The 24,912-nt window shown below is 48.7% G+C and overlaps 1 protein-coding gene across 2 annotated transcripts in view; it reads left to right on the top strand.

The window, feature by feature from the left end:
- Positions 1-24,912, top strand: part of CDIP1 (cell death inducing p53 target 1) — a 35,566-nt gene that overhangs the window by 7,362 nt on the left and 3,292 nt on the right. Inside the window, exons 2-5 of one of the 2 annotated variants that reach the window (XM_063935434.1) lie at positions 19,416-19,500; positions 22,234-22,334; positions 23,355-23,462; positions 24,273-24,564. In XM_063935434.1, coding sequence (XP_063791504.1) covers positions 22,250-22,334; positions 23,355-23,462; positions 24,273-24,564 — 485 coding nt within the window. In that variant the 5' untranslated portion in view covers positions 19,416-19,500; positions 22,234-22,249. The remainder of the gene's footprint in view (positions 1-19,415; positions 19,501-22,233; positions 22,335-23,354; positions 23,463-24,272; positions 24,565-24,912) is intronic. The other variant, XM_063935433.1, reaches the window with a different exon arrangement.

Raw genomic sequence — 24,912 nt, 5'->3', positions numbered from 1 at the left:
GGATGCTGGGCGCCCATCCCAAGTGTGGTTTATCTGCAATACTTGTACATAGTTATTGTTAACTAAATCGGGTTATTGTTGAGCCATCTGTTGAGAGGCTCTGTTGTTTCATACTGTTAACTGGGTTTCATATCACGAGTTGTACGGTGTGATTGGTGTGGCTGGTATGAGTCTTACCCGGGATTCAAAATCCTTCCTTATTGTGTACGCTCGTCCGGGCACTGTATCCTAACTGAGGCTTGGAGGAGGGTCATAGTGGGAGGAGCCAGTGCACACCAGGTAGTCTAAGATCTTTCTAGAGTGCCCAGCCTCCTTCGGAGCCCGCTATTCCCCATGGTCCTTACGGAGTTCCCAGCATCCACTACGGACTACGAGAAATAGAATTACCGGTGAGTAAATTCTTATTATTTCAGCAGATGCCTGTAAAAGATTTGCTCTACTGTGGATTCAGAAAGTTTAGACCCTTTCCCCGGACAACGCTGCCGGGGTACAAGGCCTGCCCCATATATATGCACCTCCAGCTTCTAGGTCAGCTTCTAACTAACTTGGGCTAAGATTTATACACCTACCCACATACTTCGGAGTGTGGAGGAGTATTGGCACTCTGTGCGCTGTGCCACTAAGCACCACTTCTGGGGAGTTACATTGGTGTTTATATCTGGACACAATATAGGTGGTCATTTCGAGTTGTTCGCTCGCTAGCAGTTTTTAGCAGCCGTGCAAACGCTATGCTGCCGCCCACTGGGAGTGTATGTTAGCTTAGCAGAATGTTTTTATTGCAGAGCGCCTGCAAATATTTTTTGTGTAGTGTCAGAGTAGCTCAAAACCTACTCAGCGCTTGCGGTCACTTCAAACTATTCAGTTCCAGATTTGACATCACACATCCGCCCAGTGTTCGCCCAGCCACGCCTGCGCTTTCCTTGGCACGCCTGCGTTTTTCCGCACACTCCCTGAAAACGGTCAGTTGCCACCCAGAAACGCCCACTTCATGTCAATCACTCTGCGGCCACCAGTGCGACTGAAATGCATCACTAGACCTTGTGCAAAACGACATAGTTCGTTGTGACCCTACGTCGCGCGTGTGCATTGCGCCGCATACACATGCGCAGAACTGCCATTTTTTAGTCTCACGCTGCGCTGCAAATAAATGCAGCTAGCGATCAACTCGGAATGTCCACCATAAAGCGAATAGAACAAGTCTTTCCCATCTGGTCCAGGGCTACGTGCAGAACAATATTTTGCAGAGATCACTGTTCCCTTAATCAGCACAGATTCCTCTCTTCTTGGTAATTGCACAAGTCTCGTATACAAGGAGATGACATGGGACCATCCTGAATGCTGAGGCAGTGTCCTGCGTCATTTGTTGCGGAAACAAGAACCCGTACAGCCAAAACAACCCTGTAACTTAGGAAGGTCTGGCTACTAAGGCCTGTGTCCACGCCAATGACATACCTGTCTCAGGTGCATCCACGACACCTGCACATTCCCTGCATCTATGTGCCTGTGCTAATTGGCTTTTCCGCAGGTTAAGTGGTAGTCCCTAGGGATCATTTACAGCAAACCATAGCTACCAATGAGACTCGTGCTCTCATTGCCCCCCTCTCTCCAGGCAGATGAAACCTTGTTGCTGGTTTAGTGCAGTGAATGAAGCGATGGCAGCTGTGTGTCACTGTGTAATAGTGTATCAACACTCATTCACGTTATGTACATAATAATTGCAAAACGTATGCAAGTATGTGCATGAACTGTATATATTTATTAGTTGCGTTCTGAAGTCACCACTACACTGTTCGCTAAAGGTGGGTACACACTAAAGTAAACTATATCCCCCATTTCTCTATCGTCCTAGTGGATGCTGGGGTTCCTGAAAGGACCATGGGGAATAGCGGCTCCGCAGGAGACAGGGCACAAAAAGTAAAAGCTTTAGGATCAGGTGGTGTGCACTGGCTCCTCCCCCTATGACCCTCCTCCAAGCCAGTTAGATTTTTGTGCCCGGCCGAGAAGGGTGCAATCTAGGTGGCTCTCCTAAAGAGCTGCTTAGAAAAGTTTAGCTTAGGTTTTTTATTTTACAGTGAGTCCTGCTGGCAACAGGATCACTGCAACGAGGGACTTAGGGGAGAAGAAGTGAACTCACCTGCGTGCAGGATGGATTGGCTTCTTGGCTACTGGACATCAGCTCCAGAGGGACGATCACAGGTACAGCCTGGATGGTCACCGGAGCTTTGCCGCCGGCCCCCTTGCAGATGCTGAAGTAAGAAGAGGTCCAGAATCGGCGGCAGAAGACTCCTCAGTCTTCTAAAGGTAGCGCACAGCACTGCAGCTGTGCGCCGTTTTCCTCTCAGCACACTTCACACGGCAGTCACTGAGGGTGCAGGGCGCTGGGAGGGGGGCGCCCTGGGAGGCAAATGAATACCTATTTTGGCTAAAAATACCTCACATATAGCCTCCGGAGGCTATATGGAGATATTTAACCCCTGCCAGAATCCGTTAAGAGCGGGAGACGAGGCCGCCGAAAAAGGGGCGGGGCCTATCTCCTCAGCACACAGCGCCATTTTCCCTCACAGAAAGGCTGGAGGGAAGGCTCCCAGGCTCTCCCCTGCACTGCACTACAGAAACAGGGTTAAAACAGAGAGTGGGGGCACTAATTTGGCGTTAAAAATATATAAAAAAGATGCTATAAGGGAAAACACTTATATAAGGTTGTCCCTATATAATTATAGCGTTTTTGGTGTGTGCTGGTAAACTCTCCCTCTGTCTCTCCAAAGGGCTAGTGGGTCCTGTCCTCTATCAGAGCATTCCCTGTGTGTGTGCTGTGTGTCGGTACGTGTGTGTCGACATGTATGAGGACGATGTTGGTGAGGAGGCGGAGCAATTGCCTGTAATGGTGATGTCACTCTCTAGGGAGTCGACACCGGAATGGATGGCTTATTTAGGGAATTACGTGATAATGTCAACACGCTGCAAGGTCGGTTGACGACATGAGACGGCCGACAAACAATTAGTACCGGTCCAGACGTCTCAAAAACACCGTCAGGGGTTCTTAAAACGCCCGTTTACTTTAGTCGGTCGACACAGACACAGACAGGGACACTGAATCCAGTGTCGACGGTGAATAAACAAACGTATTCCTTATTAGGGCCACACGTTAAAGGCAATGAAGGAGGTGTTACATATTTCTGATACTACAAGTACCACAAAAGAGGGTATTATGTGGGATGTGAAAAAACTACCGTAGTTTTTCCTGAATCAGATAAATTAAATAAAGTGTGTGATGATGCGTGGGTTCCCCCCGATAGAAAATTATGGGCGGTATACCCTTTCCCGCCAGAAGTTAGGGCGCGTTGGGAAACACCCCTTAGGGTGGATAAGGCGCTCACACGCTTATCAAAACAAGTGGCGGTACCGTCTATAGATAGGGCCGTCCTCAAGGACCAGCTGACAGGAGGCTGGAAAATATCATAAAAAGTATATACACACATACTGGTGTTATACTGCGACCAGCGATCGCCTCAGCCTGGATGTGCAGAGCTGGGGTGGCTTGGTCGGATTCCCTGACTAAAAATATTGATACCCTTGACAGGGACAGTATTTTATTGACTATAGAGCATTTAAAGGATGCATTTCTATATATGCGAGATGCACAGAGGGATATTTGCACTCTGGCATCAAGAGTAAATGCGATGTCCATATCTGCCAGAAGATGTTATGGACACGACAGTGGTCAGGTGATGCAGATTCCAAACGGCACAAAGGTGTATTGCCGTATAAAGGAAGAGGAGTTATTTGGGGTCGGTCCATCGGACCCGGTGGCCACGGCAACTGCTGGAAAATCCGCCGTTTTTACCCTAAGTCACATCTCTGCAGAAAAAGACACCGTCTTTTCAGCCTCAGTCCTTTCGTCCCTATAAGATCATATCTGCCCAGGGATAGAGGAAAGGGAAGAAGACTGCAGCAGGCAGCCCATTCCCAGGAACAGAAGCGTTCCACCGCTTCTGACAAGTTCTCAGCATGGCGCTGAGACCGTACAGGACCCCTGGATCCTACAAGTAGTATCCCAGGGGTACAGATTGGAATGTCGAGACGTTTCCCCTTCGCAGGCTCCTGAAGTCTGCTTTACCAAGGTCTCCCTCCAACAAGGAGGCAGTATGGGAAAAAATTCACAAGCTGTATTCCCAGCAGGTGATAATTAAATTACCCCTCCTACTACAAGAAAAGGGGTATTATTCCACACTATATTGTGGTACTGAAGCCAGAAGGCTAGGTGAGACTTATTCTAAAAAAAATTTTGAACACTTACAAAGGTTCAAATCAAGATGGAGTCACTCAGAGCAGTGATAACGAACCAGGAAGAAGGGGACTATATAGTGTCCCGGGACATCAGGGATGCTTACCTCTATGTCCCAAATTTGCCCTTCTCACTAAGGGTACCTCAGGTTCGTGGTGCAGAACTGTCACTATCAGTTTCAGACGCTGCCGTTTGGATTGTCCACGGCACCCCGGGTCTTTACCAAGGTAATGGCCGAAATGATGATTCTTCTTCGAAGAAAAGGCGTCTTAATTATCCCTTACTTGGACGATCTCCTGATAAGGGCATAGTCCAGGGAACAGTTGGAGGTCGGAGTAGCACTATCTCGGATACTGCTACAACAGCACGGGTGGATTCTAAATATTCCAAAATCGCAGCTGATCCCGACGACACGTCTGCTGTGCCTAGGGATGATTCTGGACACAGTCCAGAAAAAGGTGTTTCTCCCGGAAGAGAAAGCCAGGGAGTTATCCGAGCTAGTCAGGAACCTCCTAAAAACAGTGCATCATTGCACAAGGGTCCTGGTAAAAATGGTGGCTTCCTACGAAGCAATTCCATTCGGCAGATTTCACGCAAGAACTTTTCAGTGGGATCTGCTGGACAAATGGTCCGGATCGCATCTTCAGATGCATCAGCGGATAACCCTATATCCAAGGACAAGGGTGTCTCTCCTGTGGTGGTTATAGAGTGCTCATCTTCTAGAGGGCCGCAGATTCGGCATTCAGGATTGGATGCTGGTGACCACGGAGCCCAGCCCGAGAGGCTGGGGAGCAGTCACACAAGGAAAAAATTTCCAGGGAGTGTGATCAAGTCTGGAGACTTTTCTCCACATAAATATACTGGAGCTAAGGGTAAATTTATAATGCTCTAAGCTTAACAAGACCTCTGCTTCAAGGTCAGCCGGTATTGATCCAGTGGGAAAAACATCACGGCAGTCGCCCACGTAAACAGACAGGGCGACACAAGAAGCAGGAGGGCAATGGCAAAAACTGCAAGGACTTTTCGCTGGGCGAAAAATCATGTGATAGCACTGTCAGCAGTGTTTCATCCCGGGAATGGAAACTGGGAAGCAGACTTCCTCAGCAGGCACGGCCTCCACCCGGGAGAGTGGAAACTTCATCGGGAAGTTTTTTCCACATGATTGTAAACCGTTGGGAAATACCAAAGGTGGACATGATGGCGTCCCGTCTGAACAAAAAACGGGACAGGTATTGCGCCAGGTCAAGAGACCCTCAGGCAATAGCTGTGGACGTTCTGGTAACACCGTGGGTGTACCAGTCGGTGTATGTGTTCCCTCCTCTGCTTCTCATACCTAAGGTGCTGAGAATTATAAGACGTAGAGGAGTAAGAACTATACTCATGGCTCCGGATTGGCCAAGAAGGACTTGGTACCCGGAACTTCAAGAGATGCTTACAGAGGTCTTATGGCCTCTGCCGCTAAGAAGGGACTTGCTTCAGCAAGTACCATGTCTGTTCCAAGACTTACCGCAGCTGCGTTTGTCGGCATGGCGGTGGAAAGCCGGATCCTAAGGGAAAAAGGCATTCCGGAAGAGGTCATTCCTACCCTGGTCAAAGCCAGAAAGGAGGTGACCGCACAACATTATCACCACATGTGGCGAAAATATGTTGCGTGGTGTGAGGCCAGGAAGGCCCCACAAAGAAATTTCAACTCGGTCGTTTCCTGCATTTCCTGCAAACAGGAGTGTCTATGGGCCTCAAATTGGGGTCCATTAAGGTTCAAATTTCGGCCCTGTCGATTTTCTTCCAGAAAGAATTGGCTTCAGTTCCTGAAGTCCAGAAGTTTGTCAAGGGAGTATTGCATATACAACCCCCTTTTGTGCCTCCAGTGGCACTGTGGGATCTCAACGTAGTTCTGGGATTCCTCAAATCACATTGGTTTAAAACCAGTCAAATCTGTGGATTTGAAGCATCTCACATGAAAAGTGACCATGCTCTTGGCCCTGGCCTGGACCAGGCGAGTGTCAAATTGGTGGTTTTTTCTCAAAAAAGCCCATATCTGTTTGTCCATTCGGACAGGGCAGAGCTGCGGACTCGTCCCCAGTTCTCTCCCTAAAGGTGGTGTCAGTGTTTCACCTGAACCAGCTTATTGTGGTGCCTTGCACCTACTAGGGACTTGGAGGACTCCAAGTTGCTAGATGTTGTCAGGGCCCTGAAAATATGTTCCAGGACGGCTGGAGTCAGGAAAACTGACTTGCTGTTATCCTGTATGCACCCAACAAACTGGGTGCTCTTGCTTCTAAGCAGACTATTGCTAGTTGGATGTGTAATACAATTCAGCTTGCACATTCTGTGGCAGGCCTGCCACAGCCAAAATATGTAAATGCCCATTCCACAAGGAAGGTGGGCTCATCTTGGGCGGCTGCCCGAGGGGTCTCGGCTTTACAACTTTGCCGAGCAGCTACTTGGTCAGGGGCAAACACGTTTGCTAAATTCTACAAATTTGATACCCTGGCTAAGGAGGACCTGGAGTTCTCTCATTCGGTGCTGCAGAGTCATCCGCACTCTCCCGCCCGTTTGGGAGCTTTGGTATAATCCCCATGGTCCTTTCAGGAACCCCAGCATCCACTAGGACGATAGAGAAAATAAGAATTTACTTACCGATAATTCTATTTCTCGGAGTCCGTAGTGGATGCTGGGCGCCCATCCCAAGTGCGGATTATCTGCAATACTTGTACATAGTTACAAAAATCGGGTTATTATTGTTGTGAGCCATCTTTTCAGAGGCTCCGCTGTTATCATACTGTTAACTGGGTTTAGATCACAAGTTGTACGGTGTGATTGGTGTGGCTGGTATGAGTCTTACCCGGGATTCAAAATTCCTCCCTTATTGTGTACGCTCGTCCGGGCACAGTACCTAACTGGCTTGGAGGAGGGTCATAGGGGGAGGAGCCAGTGCACACCACCTGATCGGAAAGCTTTACTTTTGTGCCCAGTCTCCTGCGGAGCCGCTATTCCCCATGGTCCTTTCAGGAACCCCAGCATCCACTACGGACTCCGAGAAATAGAATTATCGGTAAGTAAATTCTTATTTTCCCCCTCCTCAGTGATATATTTAACTATATTGCCCAGTGTGTACGCAGCCAATGACAAGCAATGCACGGCCCAGCAGGTCGTTAAGGATTCTCAGTCTCAGCCCTGCATGCAGCTCAATTTGGACTCATCGTCCAAAGCTGCCTGCTCCAGCCGGCCGTGGCATAACATCACTGTGCGATATCGCTAGTGACATTACGCAGTGTGTATGCCCGCCGCAGGGCTGCCCGGTCCGGGAGGGGAAACACTAGGCAACGTCCCTCACCGAGCACATAGCCTAGTGTGTGGCCACCTTTTAGAATACGTGTCTAGTGTAAGGAATAACACACCTGTACAGTAACCTATTGTGGATATTACAAGTCACCTTTGCATCTATGGCACAAAAGCATTATAAAATGCCTTTATATGGCCATAGAGCTCAGTAACTTATTACACCCTTATAATTCACAATAGGTGGGTATATTATCCCAGTTATATAAAATTGCTGACTTTAAGTTCTCAGCTGATGAACGGGAAGGAAGGCTGCAATGCTATTATCTGTCGGCTGGTATAAAGTGTACATGTAGTAAATGACAGTAAGGGGGGTACACATGGAGCGATAATCTAAGCAATCTGACTAGATTGCTTAGATTTTCAGAAAGATCGCTCCGTGTGTAGCCCTAACAGCAATAGCGATGCGCAGCCCCGCACATCGCTATCGCTGCTGCTAGATTGGCATGCATGTAGGCCAATCTAGTGGGTCGCTCACTTCACCCGCTGGGTGAAGTGAGCCCCCCCCCCCCCCCCCGTCTCCCCCCGCACGCTCAGCACAGATCGTGCTGTGCTGAGCGCCGGGAGAGATGTGTGCTGAGGGGTTCGCTCAGCAGCATCGGCCCGTGAGTACTGGCCTTTAGAAACAAGCACTTTATCCCACATTGTCTGTTGCATTGCACTGCTCACTGTATAAATGTACCTTTCCCTCTTATTGCCAATGGGCTCCTGCAGCCAAATGAACAACAGTCTTTTTTTAAATTTTTTATTTAATGACAGTTTCATTACCCAGCCAGTGGTTCCAGCACTGATGGAACAGTGTACAGACATATGCTTCTCAGCCAACTGTTCCCGGCTAGCATGGAAACTTTTGACGGGTCTGCAGACCTGTGTTTCCTGCAGTGTACTATAGGTGATAGTGTAGGTTACTGTATAATGTGTTCTCCCATACAGCATATTGCAGTGTCTCCGAGAGGCTGGGATCTGCATGGTAATGCCGGAATGACGCCAGATGGGCACAGGGCTGATATGGTTTGTGTAGTGTTAGGCTGTGATTTAGCTTTAGACTCCTGTTATATTGATCCAAAGGAATGACGACTGACGGGTTGTAATGAAGATAAGTTTACTTAACTTTCATTAATGAGGCTGGCGTTCAGTTAAAGCCACCCCAAAATGCAGAAGATACCGGGCTACGTCTTTCTTGAGAGAATAAAAAGAAACCCGAAGAGAGAAGGTGTGACCATGGCAGTAATGGAGTAGGCTGTAGCCTAATGCTCTCCAAAACAGTCTCCTGCTTAAAGATCCGCCTGGCCTAGGACTGAGAACAGTAGCCGGAAGGGACCTCAAGCTGGAGCTAGCCCGTGGGAGTGCTGAAGCAGTGTGTGAGGCTGGAGGCAGTGGGACACGGGTAGATGCTAGATCCAAGTGGCCTAAGGGACCTTTTACATCAGGGGGAGGAGCCACAGCACAAGGGGGAGGAGCTAGGCCAACGGGATAGTTCCTCTACTATCCACGCCACCAACTATTACCTTTTAGTAATCAGGTGGCAAGCAGAGCGAGCCACAGAGCCCGCGAGGGTACTTTTCGGGTACCCAGTTCGGATGTAGCTCCTCCCCCTGGTGACGTGTCTCCTCCCCTAGTGACGTCAGAAGGTCCCTTCTCCCACTCCGATTTAGAACCAACCGTGGGACACATGGTGCGACGGAGACGGGGTGTGAGTCACTGCCGAGCTCCCTACCTCCCTCTCCGGAGCTACAGAAAAGCACACCCGCAGCTGGCGTATAAGGGCCAGGGCTCCTAGCTACAAACACTGCGTGCCAGGACCCCTGAGAACATTAAGACGGGCTGGCTGCTCTGTGCTATCGCTCCTGCACCCTGTTCTACTATACCCTAGAGCAGGGGTGGGGAACCTCCGGCCTGCGGGCCGTATAAGGCCAGCAAAGCCGTTTGGTCCGGCCCACCAGCTTGTGTCAGTGAGACACGCTGCCGCTCAGTCCGGCGGCAGCGTGTCTCAGCTGTCAGAACAGGGAGGAGAGCGCGGCTGTCGGGTGGGAGCGGCGGCGTGTATGACTTGAAACGTCAGCCAATTAGAGCTCGCGGACCGGCAGCCAATCAGAAGCCGCGGCTGCTGTTCCGCGAGCTCTGATTGTCTCTCGAACCGGCGTCTGGTTTCAAGTCCTACATGCCGCCGCCCAACATAGCCGCGCTCTCCTCCGTGTCCCACCGAAAGCAGCACGGAGGGGAGGGAGGGGGTGGGGGCAGGGCATCTGTATACTTGGCACTGTGGGGGGCATCTGTATACCTGGCACTGTGGGGGGCATCTGTATACCTGGCACTGTGGGGGGCATCTGTATACCTGGCACTGTGGGGGGCATCTGTATACCTGGCACTGTGGGGGGCATCTGTATACCTGGCACTGTGGGGGGCATCTGTATACCTGGCACTGTGGGGGCATCTGTATACCTGGCACTGAGGGGACATCTGTATACCTGGCACTGTGGGGACATCTGTATACCTGGCACTGTGGGGACATCTGTATACCTGGCACTGTGGGGGCATCTGTATACCTGGCACTGTGGGGACATCTGTATACCTGGCACTGTGGGGACATCTGTATACCTGGCACTGTGGGGACATCTGTATACCTGGCTCTGTGGGGACATCTGTATACCTGGCTCTGTGGGGACATCTGTATACCTGGCACTGTGGGGACATCTGTATACCTGGCACTGTGGGGGCATTTGTATACCTGGCACTGTGGGGGCATTTGTATACCTGGCACTGTGGGGGCATTTGTATACCTGGCACTGTGGGGGCATTTGTATACCTGGCACTGTGGGGGCATTTGTATACCTGGCACTGTGGGGGCATTTGTATACCTGGCACTGTGGGGGCATCTGTATACCTGGCACTGTGAGGGGCATTTGTATACCTGGCACTGTGGGGGCATCTGTATACCTGGCACTGTGAGGGGCATTTGTATACCTGGCTCTGTGGGGGCATTTGTATACCTGGCACTGTGGGGGCATCTGTATACCTGGCACTGTGGGGGCATCTGTATACCTGGCACTGTGGGGACATCTGTATACCTGGCACTGTGGGGACATCTGTATACCTGGCACTGTGGGGGCATCTGTATACCTGGCACTGTGGGGGCATCTGTATACCTGGCACTGTGGGGGCATCTGTATACCTGGTACTGTGGGGGCATCTGTATACCTGGCACTGTGGGGACATCTGTATACCTGGCACTGTGGGGACATCTGTATACCTGGCACTGTGAGGGGCATCTGTATACCTGGCACTGTGGGGGCATCTGTATACCTGGCACTGTGGGGGCATCTGTATACCTGGCACTGTGGGGGCATCTGTATACCTGGCACTGTGGGGGCATCTGTATACCTGGCACTGTGGGGACATCTGTATACCTGGCACTGTGAGGGGCATTTGTTAAAATTTCTTAAGGAGTGGGCCCCATGGATTGATTCTACGGATGAGAAGAGACACTGGGGATGATTCTGACCCGATTGCACGCTGCAGTTTATCGCAGCGGTGCGATTGGGTCAGTACCGTGCATGCACCTTTGCCGCAGTGTGCTGGTGCATACCAGATGGCCCGAAGGCCGTCGTTGCCTAGCGATCGCCTGACTGACAGGCAGAAGCAGTCGCTGGGCGGGAGAGGGGGCTGGATGGTGGCATTAAGCCGCCGTTTAGGACGCGCAGTCCGGCCAACGCAGGCGTGGCCGGACCGTTGGGGGGGGGGGCGCGGTGGCTGCGTGACGTCACACGCAGCCGCTGCGACCCGGGCAGCGAAGAGGTTCTCACGGCCAGTCACAGGAGCTGCGCTAGCTGGGAGGTACTCCTGAAATGCAAAAGCATCGCCGCTGTGCAATGCTTTTGCACTTCTGCGGGGGGGCAAACACTGACATATGGGGTGGACTAGTCCTGTGCTGGGCGTCCCCCCGCATGTCTGAGTGCCTGATCGTAGCTGTGCTAAATTTAGCACAGCTACGATCAGCTCGGAATGACCCCCACTGGGGCAGATGTATTAACCTGGAGAAGGCATAAGGAAGTGATAAACCAGTGATGTGCAAGGTAATAACGCATCAGCCAATCAGTTTCCAACTGTTAATTTACATATTGGAGCTGATTGGCTGGTGCCTTTATCACCTTGCACATATCACTGGTTTATCACTTCCTTATGCCTTCTCCAGGTTAATACATCTGCCCCCCTGTGATTAAGCTGGGTGCTGGGGCGCATGTCTGCATTCCCAATTACTTGAGCGGAGGCTTGAGGTAATGACAATAATCCTATATTGTAATACGTGTAATAAAATATTATTAGAGGTTTACACAGTTTCAAACTGTGAAGGGGGAATGGTTGGGGGAGAGAGGAGAGAGAGAGAGGGGGGGGGGAATAATTGACTCCCCCCTCTTCTTCTTCTTCTTCTTCTTCTTTTTTGTTTTCATTTTCTCTCTTCACGCATCTTTTCCTTTTTTCTCCCCACCCCCATGGCAGTGAAGAAATAATCTAAATATAAGTTATGTGAACTCCAGGAATGGAAGATGTGGGAACAATAAGCACTTTAATTCTAAAGGAAAATAAGAGATAGGAAAAAGGGAAAGAATGAGGGTAACAAAAAAGAGATAAAAAAATTATAGGTTGAAGTAAGGGAGTTAATAAAAGATAACACGTCTATAATATTTATATTAAAGGGAAACACAATATTATAAACATGTAAAAGAGGGTAATTGGTAAATAACTATAAAGCAAGTATAATTTGCAACAATAAATGGTGGAAAGATAAATAATTTAGATGATACTTTTAAAGTATGAAATGCATGATTTAAGGGATGAGAAAAATATAATGGAATTGAACCACACTGAACAGTTTCTTGCACTTTACAATCGGAAGCAATAATGATAAAACAAAACTGGGTAATAACAAACAGTCATAGAGGTAGGAAGGCCCTGCTCGCAAGCTTATAATCTATAGGAAGGGGGATAGATGGGTTAAAGCTAACTTGAATGACCCGCACGGTGGCGCAGGAGAATAAATAAACGGGTGGGGGGAGAAAAGGAAAACTGAACACGCATCCACAATATCCATGACAAAGGAAGGCGGAAGGCACAGTATCATAAAACGGAAAAGAAAATGGAAATGGAAAATGACATAAGTTCTGAGAGCTAAATGTAATATAAATTAGACTACACTGTCATGTAGATTTTGAAGTGGGGAGGATGAGGGAAGAAGCAAGTATTATATTTATTTCTCTGATGTCCTAGTGGATGCTGGGAACTCCGTAAGGACCATGGGGAATAGCGGCTCCGCAGGAGACTGGGCACAAAAGTAAAGCTTTAGGACTACCTGGTGTGCACTGGCTCCTCCCCCTATGGCCCTCCTCCAAGCCTCAGTTAGATTTTTGTGCCTGGCCGAGAAGGGTGCATTCTAGGAGGCTCTCCTGAGTTTCTTAGAAAAAGTTTAGTTTTAGGTTTTTTATTTTCATTGAGACCTGCTGGCAACAGGCTCACTGCATCGAGGGACTAAGGGGAGAAGAAGCGAACCTGCCTGCTTGCAGCCAACTTGGGCTTCTTGGCTACTGGACACCATTAGCTCCAGAGGGACCAAACACAGGCCCAGCCTCGGAGTCCGGTCCCAGAGCCGCGCCGCCGGCCCCCTTACAGAGCCAGAAGCAAGAAGAGGTCCGGAAAATCGGCGGCAGAAGACATCAGTCTTCACCAAGGTAGCGCACAGCACTGCAGCTGTGCGCCATTGCTCCTCAGGCACACTTCACACTCCGGTCACTGAGGGTGCAGGGCGCTGGGGGGGGGGGCGCCCTGAGCAGCAATAAAAACACCTTGGCTGGCGAAAATACATCACATATAACCCCCAGGGCTATATGCATGTATTTTAACCCCTGCCAGAATCCATAAAAATGCGGGAGAAAAGTCAGCGAAAAAGGGGCGGAGCCTATCTCCTCTTTTCCCTCACAGCTCCGTTGGAGGGAAGCTCCCTGGCTCTCCCCTGCAGTTACTACACTACAGAAAGGGTTAAAAAAAGAGAGGGGGGCACTAATTAGGCGCAGTATTAATAAAACAGCAGCTATAAGGGGAAAAACACTTCTATAAGGTTATCCCTGTATATATATAGCGCTCTGGTGTGTGCTGGCATACTCTCCCTCTGTCTCCCCAAAGGGCTAGTGGGGTCCTGTCCTCTATCAGAGCATTCCCTGTGTGTGTGCTGTGTGTCGGTACGATTGTGTCGACATGTATGAGGAGGAAAATGGTGTGGAGGCGGAGCAATTGCCTGTAATGGAGATGTCACCCCCTAGGGAGTCGACACCTCTGAGTGGCTGAGCTTATGGAAGGAATTAACAGTGTCAGCTCTTTACAAAAGACGGTTGATGACATGAGACAGCCGGCTACTCAGCTTGTACCTGTCCAGGCGTCTCAAAAGCCATCAGGGGCTCTAAAACGCCCGTTACCTCAGATGGCAGATACAGACGCCGACACGGATACTGACTCCAGTGTCGACGATGAAGAGACGAATGTGACTTCCAGTAGGGCCACACGTTACATGATTGAGGCTATGAAAAATGTTTTACATATTTCTGATAATACAAGTACCACTAAAAAGGGTATTATGTTGGTGAGAAAAAACTGCCTGTAGTTTTTCCTGCATCTGAGGAATTAAATGAAGTGTGTGATGAAGCGTGGGTTTCCCCCGATAAAAAACTGATAATTCCTAAAAGGTTATTAGCATCATACCCCTTCCCGCCAGAGGATAGGGCACGTTGGGAAACACCCCCTAGGGTGGATAAAGCGCTCACACGTTTGTCTAAACAGGTGGCACTACCGTCTCCTGATACGGCCGCCCTTAAGGAACCTGCTGACAGAAAGCAGGAGAATATCCTAAAATGTATTTACACACATACTGGTGTGATACTGCGACCAGCAATCGCCTCAGCCTGGATGTGCAGTGCTGGGGTGGCTTGGTCGGATTCCCTGACTGACAATATTGATACCCTAGATAGGGACAGTATATTAATGACTATAGAGCATTTGAAAGATGCATTTCTATATATGCGTGATGCACAGAGGGATATTGCCGACTGGCATCAAGAGTAAGTGCGCTGTCCATTTCTGCCAGAAGAGGGTTATGGACGCGGCAGTGGTCAGGTGATGCGGATTCCAAAAGGCATATGGAAGTATTGCCTTATAAAGGGGAGGAGTTAGTTGGGCTAGGTCTATCAGACCTGGTGGCCACGGCAACTGCTGGGAAATCCACATTTTTACCCCAGGTAGCCTCTCAACATAAGGAGACGCCGTATTATCAGGCGTAGTCCTTTCAGCCCCATAAGGGCAAGCGGGCAAAAGGCTCCTCTTTTCTGCCCCGTGGCAGAGGGAGAGGAAAAAGGCTGCAGCAAACAGCCAGTTCCCAGGAACAGAAGCCCTCCCCCGTTTCTGCCAAGTCCTCAGCATGACGCTGGGGCTTTACTAGCGGACTCAGGCACGGTGGGGGCTCGTCTCAAGAATTTCAGCGTGCAGTGGGCTCACTCACAGGTGGACCCCTGGATCCTTCAGGTGGTATCTCAGGGGTACAAATTGGAATTCGAGACGTCTCTCCCTCGCCGTTTCCTAAAGTCTGTTTTACCGACGTCTCCCTCCGACATGGAGGCGGTATTGGAAGCCATTCACAAGCTGTATTCCCAGCAGGTGATAATCAAGGTACCCCTCCTGCAACAGGGAAAGGGGTATTATTCCACGCTGTTTGTGGTACCGAAGCCGGACGGCTCGGTGAGACCTATTTTAAATCTGAAATCCTTGAACACTTACATACAAAGGTTCAAATTCAAGATGGAGTCACTCAGAGCGGTGATTGCAAACCTGGAAGAAGGGGATTATATGGTGTCTTTGGACATCAAGGATGCTTACCTCCATGTCCCAATTTACCCTTCTCACCAAGGGTACCTCAGGTTTGTGGTACAGAACTGCCACTATCAGTTTTCAGACGCTGCCGTTTGGTTTGTCCACGGCACCCCGGGTCTTTACCAAAGTAATGGCCGAAATGATGATACTCCTTCGAAGGAAGGGAGTTTTAGTTATCCCTTACTTGGACGATCTCCTGATAAGGGCAAGATCCAGGGAACAGTTGGAAGTCGGGGTAGCACTATCTCAGGTAGTGTTGCGGCAGCACGGTTGGATTCTCAATATTCCAAAATCGCAGCTGATCCCGACGACACGTCTTCTATTCCTAGGGATGATCCTGGACACAGTCCAGAAAAAGGTGTTTCTCCCGGATGAGAAAGCCAGAGAGTTATCCGAACTAGTCAGAAACCTCCTAAAACCAGGCCAAGTGTCAGTGCATCAATGCACAAAGGTCCTGGGAAAAATGGTGGCTTCCTACGAAGCAATCCCATTCGACAGATTCCACGCAAGAACTTTCCAGTGGGATCTGCTAGACAAATGGTCCGGGTCGCATCTTCAGATGCATCAGCGGATAACCTTGTCACCAAAGGCAAGGGTGTCTCTCCTGTGGTGGTTGCAGAGTGCTCATCTTCTAGAGGGCCGCAGATTCGGCATTCAGGACTGGGTCCTGGTGACCACGGATGCCAGCCTGAGAGGCTGGGGAGCAGTCACACAGGGAAGGAATTTCCAGGGCTTGTGGTCAAAGCCTGGAGACATCACTTCACATAAATATCCTGGAGCTAAGGGCCATTTACAATGCTCTAAGCCTAGCAAGACCTCTGCTTCAAGGTCAGCCGGTGTTGATCCAGTCGGACAACATCACGGCAGTCGCCCACGTAAACAGACAGGGCGGCACAAGAAGCAGGAGGGCAATGGCAGAAGTTGCAAGGATTCTTCGCTGGGCGGTAAATCATGTGATAGCACTGTCAGCAGTGTTCATTCCGGGAGTGGACAACTGGGAAGCAGACTTCCTCAGCAGGCACGACCTCCACCCGGGAGAGTGGGGTCTTCATCCAGAAGTCTTCCACATGATTGTAAACCGTTGGGAAAAACCAAAGGTGGACATGATGGCGTCCCGCCTCAACAAAAAACTGGACAGGTATTGCGCCAGGTCAAGAGACCCTCAGGCAATAGCTGTGGACGCTCTGGTAACACCGTGGGTGTACCAGTCAGTGTATGTGTTCCCTCCTCTGCCTCTCATACCCAAGGTACTGAGAATTATAAGACGGAGAGGAGTAAGAACTATACTCGTGGCTCCGGATTGGCCAAGAAGGACTTGGTACCCGGAACTTCAAGAGATGCTCACAGAGGACCCGTGGCCTCTGCCTCTAAGAAGGGACCTGCTCCAGCAAGGACCCTGTCGGTTCCAAGACTTACCGCAGCTGCGTTTGACGGCATGGCGGTTGAACGCCGGATCCTAAAGGAAAAAGTTATTCCGGAGGAAGTCATCCCTACCCTGATCAAACCCAGGAAGGATGTAACCGCAAAGCATTATCACCGCATTTGGCGAAAATATGTTGCGTGGTGCGAGGCCAGGAAGGCCCCAACGGAGGAATTTCAACTAGGTCGATTCCTGCATTTCCTGCAAACAGGAGTGTCTATGGGCCTCAAATTGGGATCCATTAAGGTTCAGATTTCGGCCCTGTCGATTTTCTTCCAGAAAGAACTGGCTTCAGTTCCTGAAGTTCAGACGTTTGTCAAGGGGGTGCTGCATATACAACCTCCTTTTGTGCCTCCAGTGGCACCTTGGGATCTCAATGTAGTTTTGGGGTTCCTCAAATCACATTGGTTTGAACCACTTAAATCTGTGGATTTAAAATATCTCACATGGAAAGTGGCCATGCTGTTGGCCCTGGCTTCGGCCAGGCGAGTGTCAGAATTGGCGGCCTTATCCTGCAAAAGCCCCTATCTGATTTTCCTTTCGGACAGGGCGGAATTGAGGACTCGTCCTCCGTTTCTCCCTAAGGTGGTGTCAGCGTTTCACCTGAACCAACCTATTGTGGTGCCTGCGGCTACTAGGGACTTGGAGGACTCCAAGTTGCTAGACGTGGTCAGGGCCCTGAAAATATATGTTTCCAGGATGGCTGGAGTCAGAAAATCTGACTCGCTGTTTATCCTGTATGCACCCAACAAGCTGGATGCTCCTGCTTCGAAGCAGACTATTGCTCGTTGGATTTGTAGAACAATTCAGCTTGCACATTCTGTGGCAGGCCTGCCACAGCCAAAATCTGTAAATGCCCATTCTACAAGGAAGGTTGGCTCATCTTGGGCGGCTGCCCGAGGGGTCTCGACTTTGCAACTTTGCCGAGCAGCTACTTGGTCAGGGGCAAACACGTTTGCTAAATTCTACAAATTTGATACCCTGGCTGAGGAGGACCTGGAGTTCTCTCATTCGGTGCTGCAGAGTCATCCGCACTCTCCCGCCCGTTTGGGAGCTTTGGTATAATCCCCATGGTCCTTACGGAGTTCCCAGCATCCACTAGGACGTCAGAGAAAATAAGAATTTACTTACCGATAATTCTATTTCTCGTAGTCCGTAGTGGATGCTGGGCGCCCACCCCAAGTGCGGATTGTCTGCAATACTTGTACATAGTTATTGTTAACTAAATTGGGTTATTGTTGTTGTGAGCCATCTTTCCAGAGGCTCCTCTGTTATCATGCTGTTAACTGGGTTCAGATCACAAGTTGTACGGTGTGATTGGTGTGGCTGGTATGAGTCTTACCCGGGATTCATAAATCCTTATTGTGTACGCTCGTCCGGGCACAGTATCCTAACTGAGGCTTGGAGGAGGGTCATAGGGGGAGGAGCCAGTGCACACCAGGTAGTCCTAAAGCTTTACTTTTGTGCCCAGTCTCCTGCGGAGCCGCTATTCCCCATTGTCCTTACGGAGTTCCCAGCATCCACTACGGACTACGAGAAATAGAATTATCGGTGAGTAAATTCTTATTTTTAACATACTATCATGCCACTCATCTAGCCAGTATTGTCGATGTCCAGACTACCTGTCTCAAAGCAATGGCAATTGATAGTAAACCACGCAACTGATACCCCATCTCACGTCCTTCCTTGGATTAAAAAAGGCCTCCGGCTGAAACACCCTACATTGATGCCCACACTACGAACATGGAAAAAATATAGACAACTCGTGTTTTTTAGCCCGGGTATTTCGTTCCCTACCCCTCTATTTGAGAACCCTGACTTCCTGCCAGTAAATTCTTATTTTTTTTTGGATATGGGGAAAGGTTCTTTTAAAGCGTAAATGCATGTAATGTGTTACTGTTCTGTATGTATCAAATGTAAAAAAAAACTAATATAAAACTCAATAAAAAAACAAAAACCCGAAGCCTCACACACCTTCTTATATAATAACCAGGCTCCATAACAGTCCTACACTCACATAGACCAAAGCAGCAACATATACCTAGATTAGCCCAATTTACATTGGGCGGTATTCCTGCAGCCAACACATACAGAAAACAATAAGCTATATCATTTCACATAAACGTCCCATAAACAAATACTAGGGGCAAAATGTAATACCCTACGAGCTCCAGGCTGTTCGGGATCTCCTGCGAGTCTGCCCATATTTGTAAAGCCGACTGCATGACCAACTATAGACCGGTATCAAACCTTCCTTTCCTAGGACAGGTTATTGAGAAAGTGGTTGCAAATCAACTGGAAACCCGCCTGACAACCCATGATATTTATGATCCATTCCAGTCAGGATTCAGGAGAAGACATAGCACTGAAACAGCCCTGGTGTGTGTGTGTTAAATGATCTTCTGATGGCAAGAGACAGAGATGACTGTTCAATATTTATCCTTCTGGATCTCTCTGCAGCATTTGATACCGTGGACCATGGGCTTCTGATTGAGCGACTGATACATTTTTGTGGACTGGATGGCACAGTTATCATTTCTCACAGGCAGGTAACAGAGGGTATCATCTGGAGTCTACTCATCACCATTAGTGCCATTGCCATATGGTGTCCCCCAAGGTTCTATACTATCCCCCATGCTTTTTGCAGTATACATGCTCCCGCTGGGTGAAATAATCAGGCGCCATGGTCTGGTCTACCACTGCTATGCAGATGATACACAACTGTACTTGTCCTTTTCTCCGGGCACTGATAACCCAATCGCAACCCTAAGTGGCTGTCTAGCTGAGCTCCAGGAGTGGATGAGTGCCAGTTGGCTGCGACTGAACCTGGATAAAACAAAGGTCCTTATGATAGGACCGCAACATCAAAGGACAAGACTACAGCATAGCCAACCAACTGGACTTACACTCGGGGATTCAGAATTACAGACCACTGATCGTGTGCGGAATCTTGGCGTTGTCCTGGATGGTGGCTTGACACTTAAACATCAGATATCAGCCACAATCAAATCCTCATTCTTTCACCTGAGGAACATAGCCAGAATCAAGCACTTAATTCCATCAGATGATCTGCCAAAAGTCATCCATGTATTTGTATCATCTCGATTAGACTACTGTAATGCCCTCTACCTTGGTCTCCCAGCAAAAGAATTGCACCGCTTACAGCTGGTGCAAAACACAGCTGCCAGACTGTTAATCAACCAGCCCCGTTCTAGCCACATAACACCCATCCTCTACTCCCTTCACTGGCTGCCTCTAAGATGGCGAATCATCTTCAAGATTGGCTTACTGAGTTTCAAAGCACTACATGACCAGGGACCAAGGTACCTGAAGCAGCTTCTGACCCCATACTGCCCCACTCGATTACTGCGATCTGTAGATGAAGGACTTTTAGCAGTACCTAGAATCTACCGTAATTCATCTGGGGGTCGAGCTTTTAGTCATGCGGCTCCGACTCTATGGAACTCACTTCCCCGCACAGTGCGAGAGGCCCCAACTATAGAATCCTTCAAAAGTAGACTCAAGACTTTCCTGTTTACTCAGCATTTATTATTATTATCCTTTATTTATATGTCACCACAAGGGTTCCGCAGCGCCCAATTACAGAGTACATAAACAAATAAACAAGCAGGAAAACAGCAACTTACAGTTGACGACAATATAGGACAAGTACAGGGTAAATAAACAGCTACATCAGCAGGTGACACTGGAATAAGTATCAGGTGGCAGAAGACTGCTGGATGTGGTGCAGTTGAATATTATTAGAGTAAGAAAAGGATAAGCACATGAGCGAAGAGGGCCCTGCTCGTGAGAGCTTACATTCTAAAGGGGAGGGGCAGACAGACAGGGGTGAGACAGATGGGGTACATAGAAAGCATGAAACAGAGGTTTAGGATGATATTTGGCTGGGTTTGGTGAAGAAGTGGGTCTTGCGAGCCCGTTTGAAGTTTTGTAGAGAGGTGGAGAGTCTGAGGGGGAGAGGTAGGGAATTCCAGAGAAGTGGTGCAGCACGTGAAAAATCTTGGAGGTAGGAGTGGGAGGAAGTAATCCGTAGGCAGGAGAGTCGGCGTGCATTAGCAGAGCGAAGAGGACGTGTGGGAGTGTGAAGGAAGATAAGGTCAGAGATGTAGATGGGAGAGGAGTGGGTGAGGGCTTTGTAAGCAAGTGTGAGACGCTTGAAATGGATTCTGAAAGGGAAGGGGAGCCAATGAAGGTCTAGTAAGAGAGGAGAGGTGGACATAGTGTGTTTGGTGAGGAAAATGAGCCGGGCAGCAGCATTGAGGATAGATTGGAGTGGAGAGAGGTGTTTGTCAGGAATGCCAGTCAGGAGGAGATTACAGTAGTCCAGTCTGGAGATGGCCAGTGAGTGGATAAGAGTCTTAGCATCCTGGGTGAGAAAGGGTCTGATCCTGGAAATATTTTTTAGATGAAAACGGCAGGTTTGTGAGAGGTGCTGAATGTGTGGTGTGAAGGAGAGGGAGGAGTCGAGGATTACTCCAAGACAGCGCACTTGGGGGGTAGAGGAGATAGTAGTGCCATCAATAGATAATGAGATTGTAGGAGGTGAGGTCATGCGGGAGGGAGGGAAGATGATCAGCTCGGTCTTAGACATGTTAAGTTTAAGAAAGTGCTGGGACATCCAGGAAGAGGAAGCAGAGAGACAGATGGAGATACGAGTGAGGAGAGCAGGGGAGAGGTCTGGAGAGGAAATATAGATTTGAGTGTCATCAGCATAGAGATGATATTGGAAACCAAAAGAACTAATGAGCTTACCTAGTGAGCATTTCCAGAATTGTCCCTTTAGTATCTGCATGCTTCTGTATTTTATGAAAAGCTATTCTGTACTTCATTATTTTTTGTACTATATTATGTCATGTATCTCTTAAGCGCCTTGAGTCCTATTGGAGAAAGTTTTATTTATATAGCGCTCTGTCATTATTATTATTATTATTATTATTAAAGCAGCAATCCTTTACCAACCTGGTGTCTTGTAAAAGATTGCCTCTTTTAAAATACGGGCATACTCGCAGGAAATCCCAAACAGCCTGCAGCTCATAGACTATTACATTTTGCCCTTTATATTATCCTGGTATATAAGAACTTGCTGATGTTGTCTGGAGCTACTCATTGAGACCTTCTTACCCTAACGAGAACAGGATGATGAATATATTATATGTGAGCACACAGGCTGCTATCCCACCCGCTGTGTGCAGTGACCTTCTGTGTAAGTTAGGAGATGAATATTGATGAATTTTCCTGTGATTTGCTCTATCGACAGGTACATCTTTGGAGCAATGGCGAGTGACCCTCCCCCTCCTTATCCTGGGGGTCCGACAGCCCCATTACTAGAGGAAAAGCATGGCTCACCCAGCATGGAAGGTAACCTGATAGTAATCACCCTACCATAGTATTACTAACCATACCTCACAGTCCGTCTTGTAGTTCTCAGACTCCTGCTATAACAACACAGAGGAAAATCTAGTTCCCTGCACCAGATGTGGGAAGCCCTGGGACCAGGCATGGTTACTGGTACCGAAGTGTACCCGTCACAGACACCTAGGGGTGGCAGCGATATTGTGCAATAGGCAAAACTTTATAATATTGCAGCCTATCCATCGGGTGACTGAACACCTCCAGGATGATGGGACATAATGTATTTCTTGGCCATAGCTATTTTAGCATCCATATTGGTTCAGCCTGCAAAACCGTTGCATGCACTGTGTGTAGGTGATGGGTACTCTTTAAAATTTGCATTCGGCTTCTGTCCTCTTATTATTAGCTATTTGCAATACATGCATTGTGTGCAGAGTGTTTCAGCTAAACGTTTTCGTGCCTTATCCTTCCTGCTGCTTTCAGAAATATCCGCTGCGGCATTTTGTCACTGTGTGTAAATGAGGGATGGTCATCATAAACCAATGGCTGTACTTATCCCATCATATACTGGGTTTACGTTGGTTGCCAACCATCGGATGGTTCTATCCGCTGGCTGTCTGTTTGAAATTATCTGCGGACACCCGGAAGTGGTGTCAGCAGCCCCCCGTATGTGCGCATGCGCGAAGCTCCTTTTACATCACATGATTTGATGTCGGAAGCCCAGCGATCATTCAGTGCCTCTAATGGCCATCTCTAATGAGAATAAGTGTTTTCCGTCTTGGATTATGGCCATACTAATTTGTTAGTATATGCATAGCACCTTTGTGTTTGCAATGAGCAGAGACTGTACTATGAAACGTTACAGATAGATATATATATATATATATATATATATATACGTTACATATATACACTATGTTGTGTGTGTGTGTGTGTGTGTGTGTGTGTGTGTGTGTGTGTCTGTCTGTACGCGATATTCTTCATTCTGAACTTATTGTCTGTTGTACGCGCTCTTTTCACTTCTAGATAACACACAACCACTCGGAGCCTATCCTCCCAACATGCCTTTTGTACCCCCAGAATCAGGACCCCCTCCGTATGAGGCCACACCCGGCTACATTGCGCCAAATCAAGGTAAGAGGTATAAAGTTGGCGTGAAGAAAAAATTATTCAGTTACCTTGTTGCACAACAGAACACCACAGGTTGTACTTCAGATTGTTGTTCTGGGATAACTGCCTCCATTCCTCTGAGTTCTGCAGCCATGTTCCACACTTTGCACTGAAGCGTGGAACATGTCTGCAGGGATTTGCATCCATTCAGCCATGAAAGTATTAGGCCTGGCTCTTGGTCAGTGTCTCAGGACCACCCGGAGGTCTGGTCGCTGTGCAGGCCAGTCAGGTTCTTTGGGAAGTCCGTGGTGCATGTTACAACTGAGGGCTGATGATTTTCATGCTCTTTCCTCTTGTGAGCTTTGCTCGTGATTCATGCCTTTAGCTTCTAGACTATTCGACCTCGCAGTCGTAGGTGAATGAACTGCCCCAGCTCTAGTAGGACGGGAATTTGAGGAACTGACTCGATGGAATGGTGACGTCCTAAGACAGAGCCACCTTGAATGTCGCCGAGCTCTTCCATCCTATTGCCGACGTTGACTGTGGAGGTTGCATTGTGGTTGTATACACCCGTTAGCAACGGGATTAGCTGAAATGGTCAGACACAGTCATTAGAAGGGGTGTTCCCATACTTTAGGCCATGTGGTGTATTTGTAGGCACTGACCACACGGTTTGTCAGTGACTATCCCCGGATAGTGCGTCGCTTGCTCTCTGAATGAGCAGCACAGGACACGGTGACGCCGCACAGCGAATGTTGCTACGATTGAATTGTTTAAAAACTTAAATGTCCACTATACTACTGCAGTTATTATAATCTCTTTATTCCCTTACAGGTTATTACCCTCCTCCTGGGCCTTATGCACCTATGGGCTACTACCCACCCACCACAGGGCAATATCCTGCTCCATTCCCGTCGCCTGGGGCACATGCCACCACCGTCATTATGCCACCCGTAGCAGGCGCTGCCTCCGCCTCCACTACGGTGACGGTCCTGCAGGGGGAAATATTCCAGGGCTCCCCGGTACAGACGGTGTGCCCTCACTGCCAGCAGCCCATTATCACTAAAATCACACATGAGATCGGACTTATGAACTTCCTGCTGTGCTGCTTCTGCTGCTTTGTGGGGTAAGTGCGGGCGGCTAGGTGATATAGTCATGAATCTGTGTGTAAGCATGCAGCAACCATAGCCTACCACAAGATGGCACTGTAACTGTGAAGCATGGTTCAGCCTCTGTGCACAAGGAAATAGTGACCTTAGGTGCAGTGTTGCCATGGCATAGTTGGAGGCAGTGTGGACTTTAATAAACCTTATTTATTATAGGTTAATATTGTGTAGGAACACCTATTTTCCTAAAAGTCATAGTGGAATAGACAATAGTATAATATAGGAATTATATCCCATTGTTAAGTCATTTTTAAAGAATTACATTATTAATCCAGAACGGTACCACACACCCCTCCCCACCTTACTGC

Source organism: Pseudophryne corroboree, chromosome 7 (assembly GCF_028390025.1).
Source record: "Pseudophryne corroboree isolate aPseCor3 chromosome 7, aPseCor3.hap2, whole genome shotgun sequence".
Taxonomy (NCBI): Eukaryota; Metazoa; Chordata; class Amphibia; order Anura; family Myobatrachidae; genus Pseudophryne; species Pseudophryne corroboree.
Note: the sequence above shows the minus strand (reverse complement) of the source record. Positions and strands in the feature narration are given on the sequence as shown.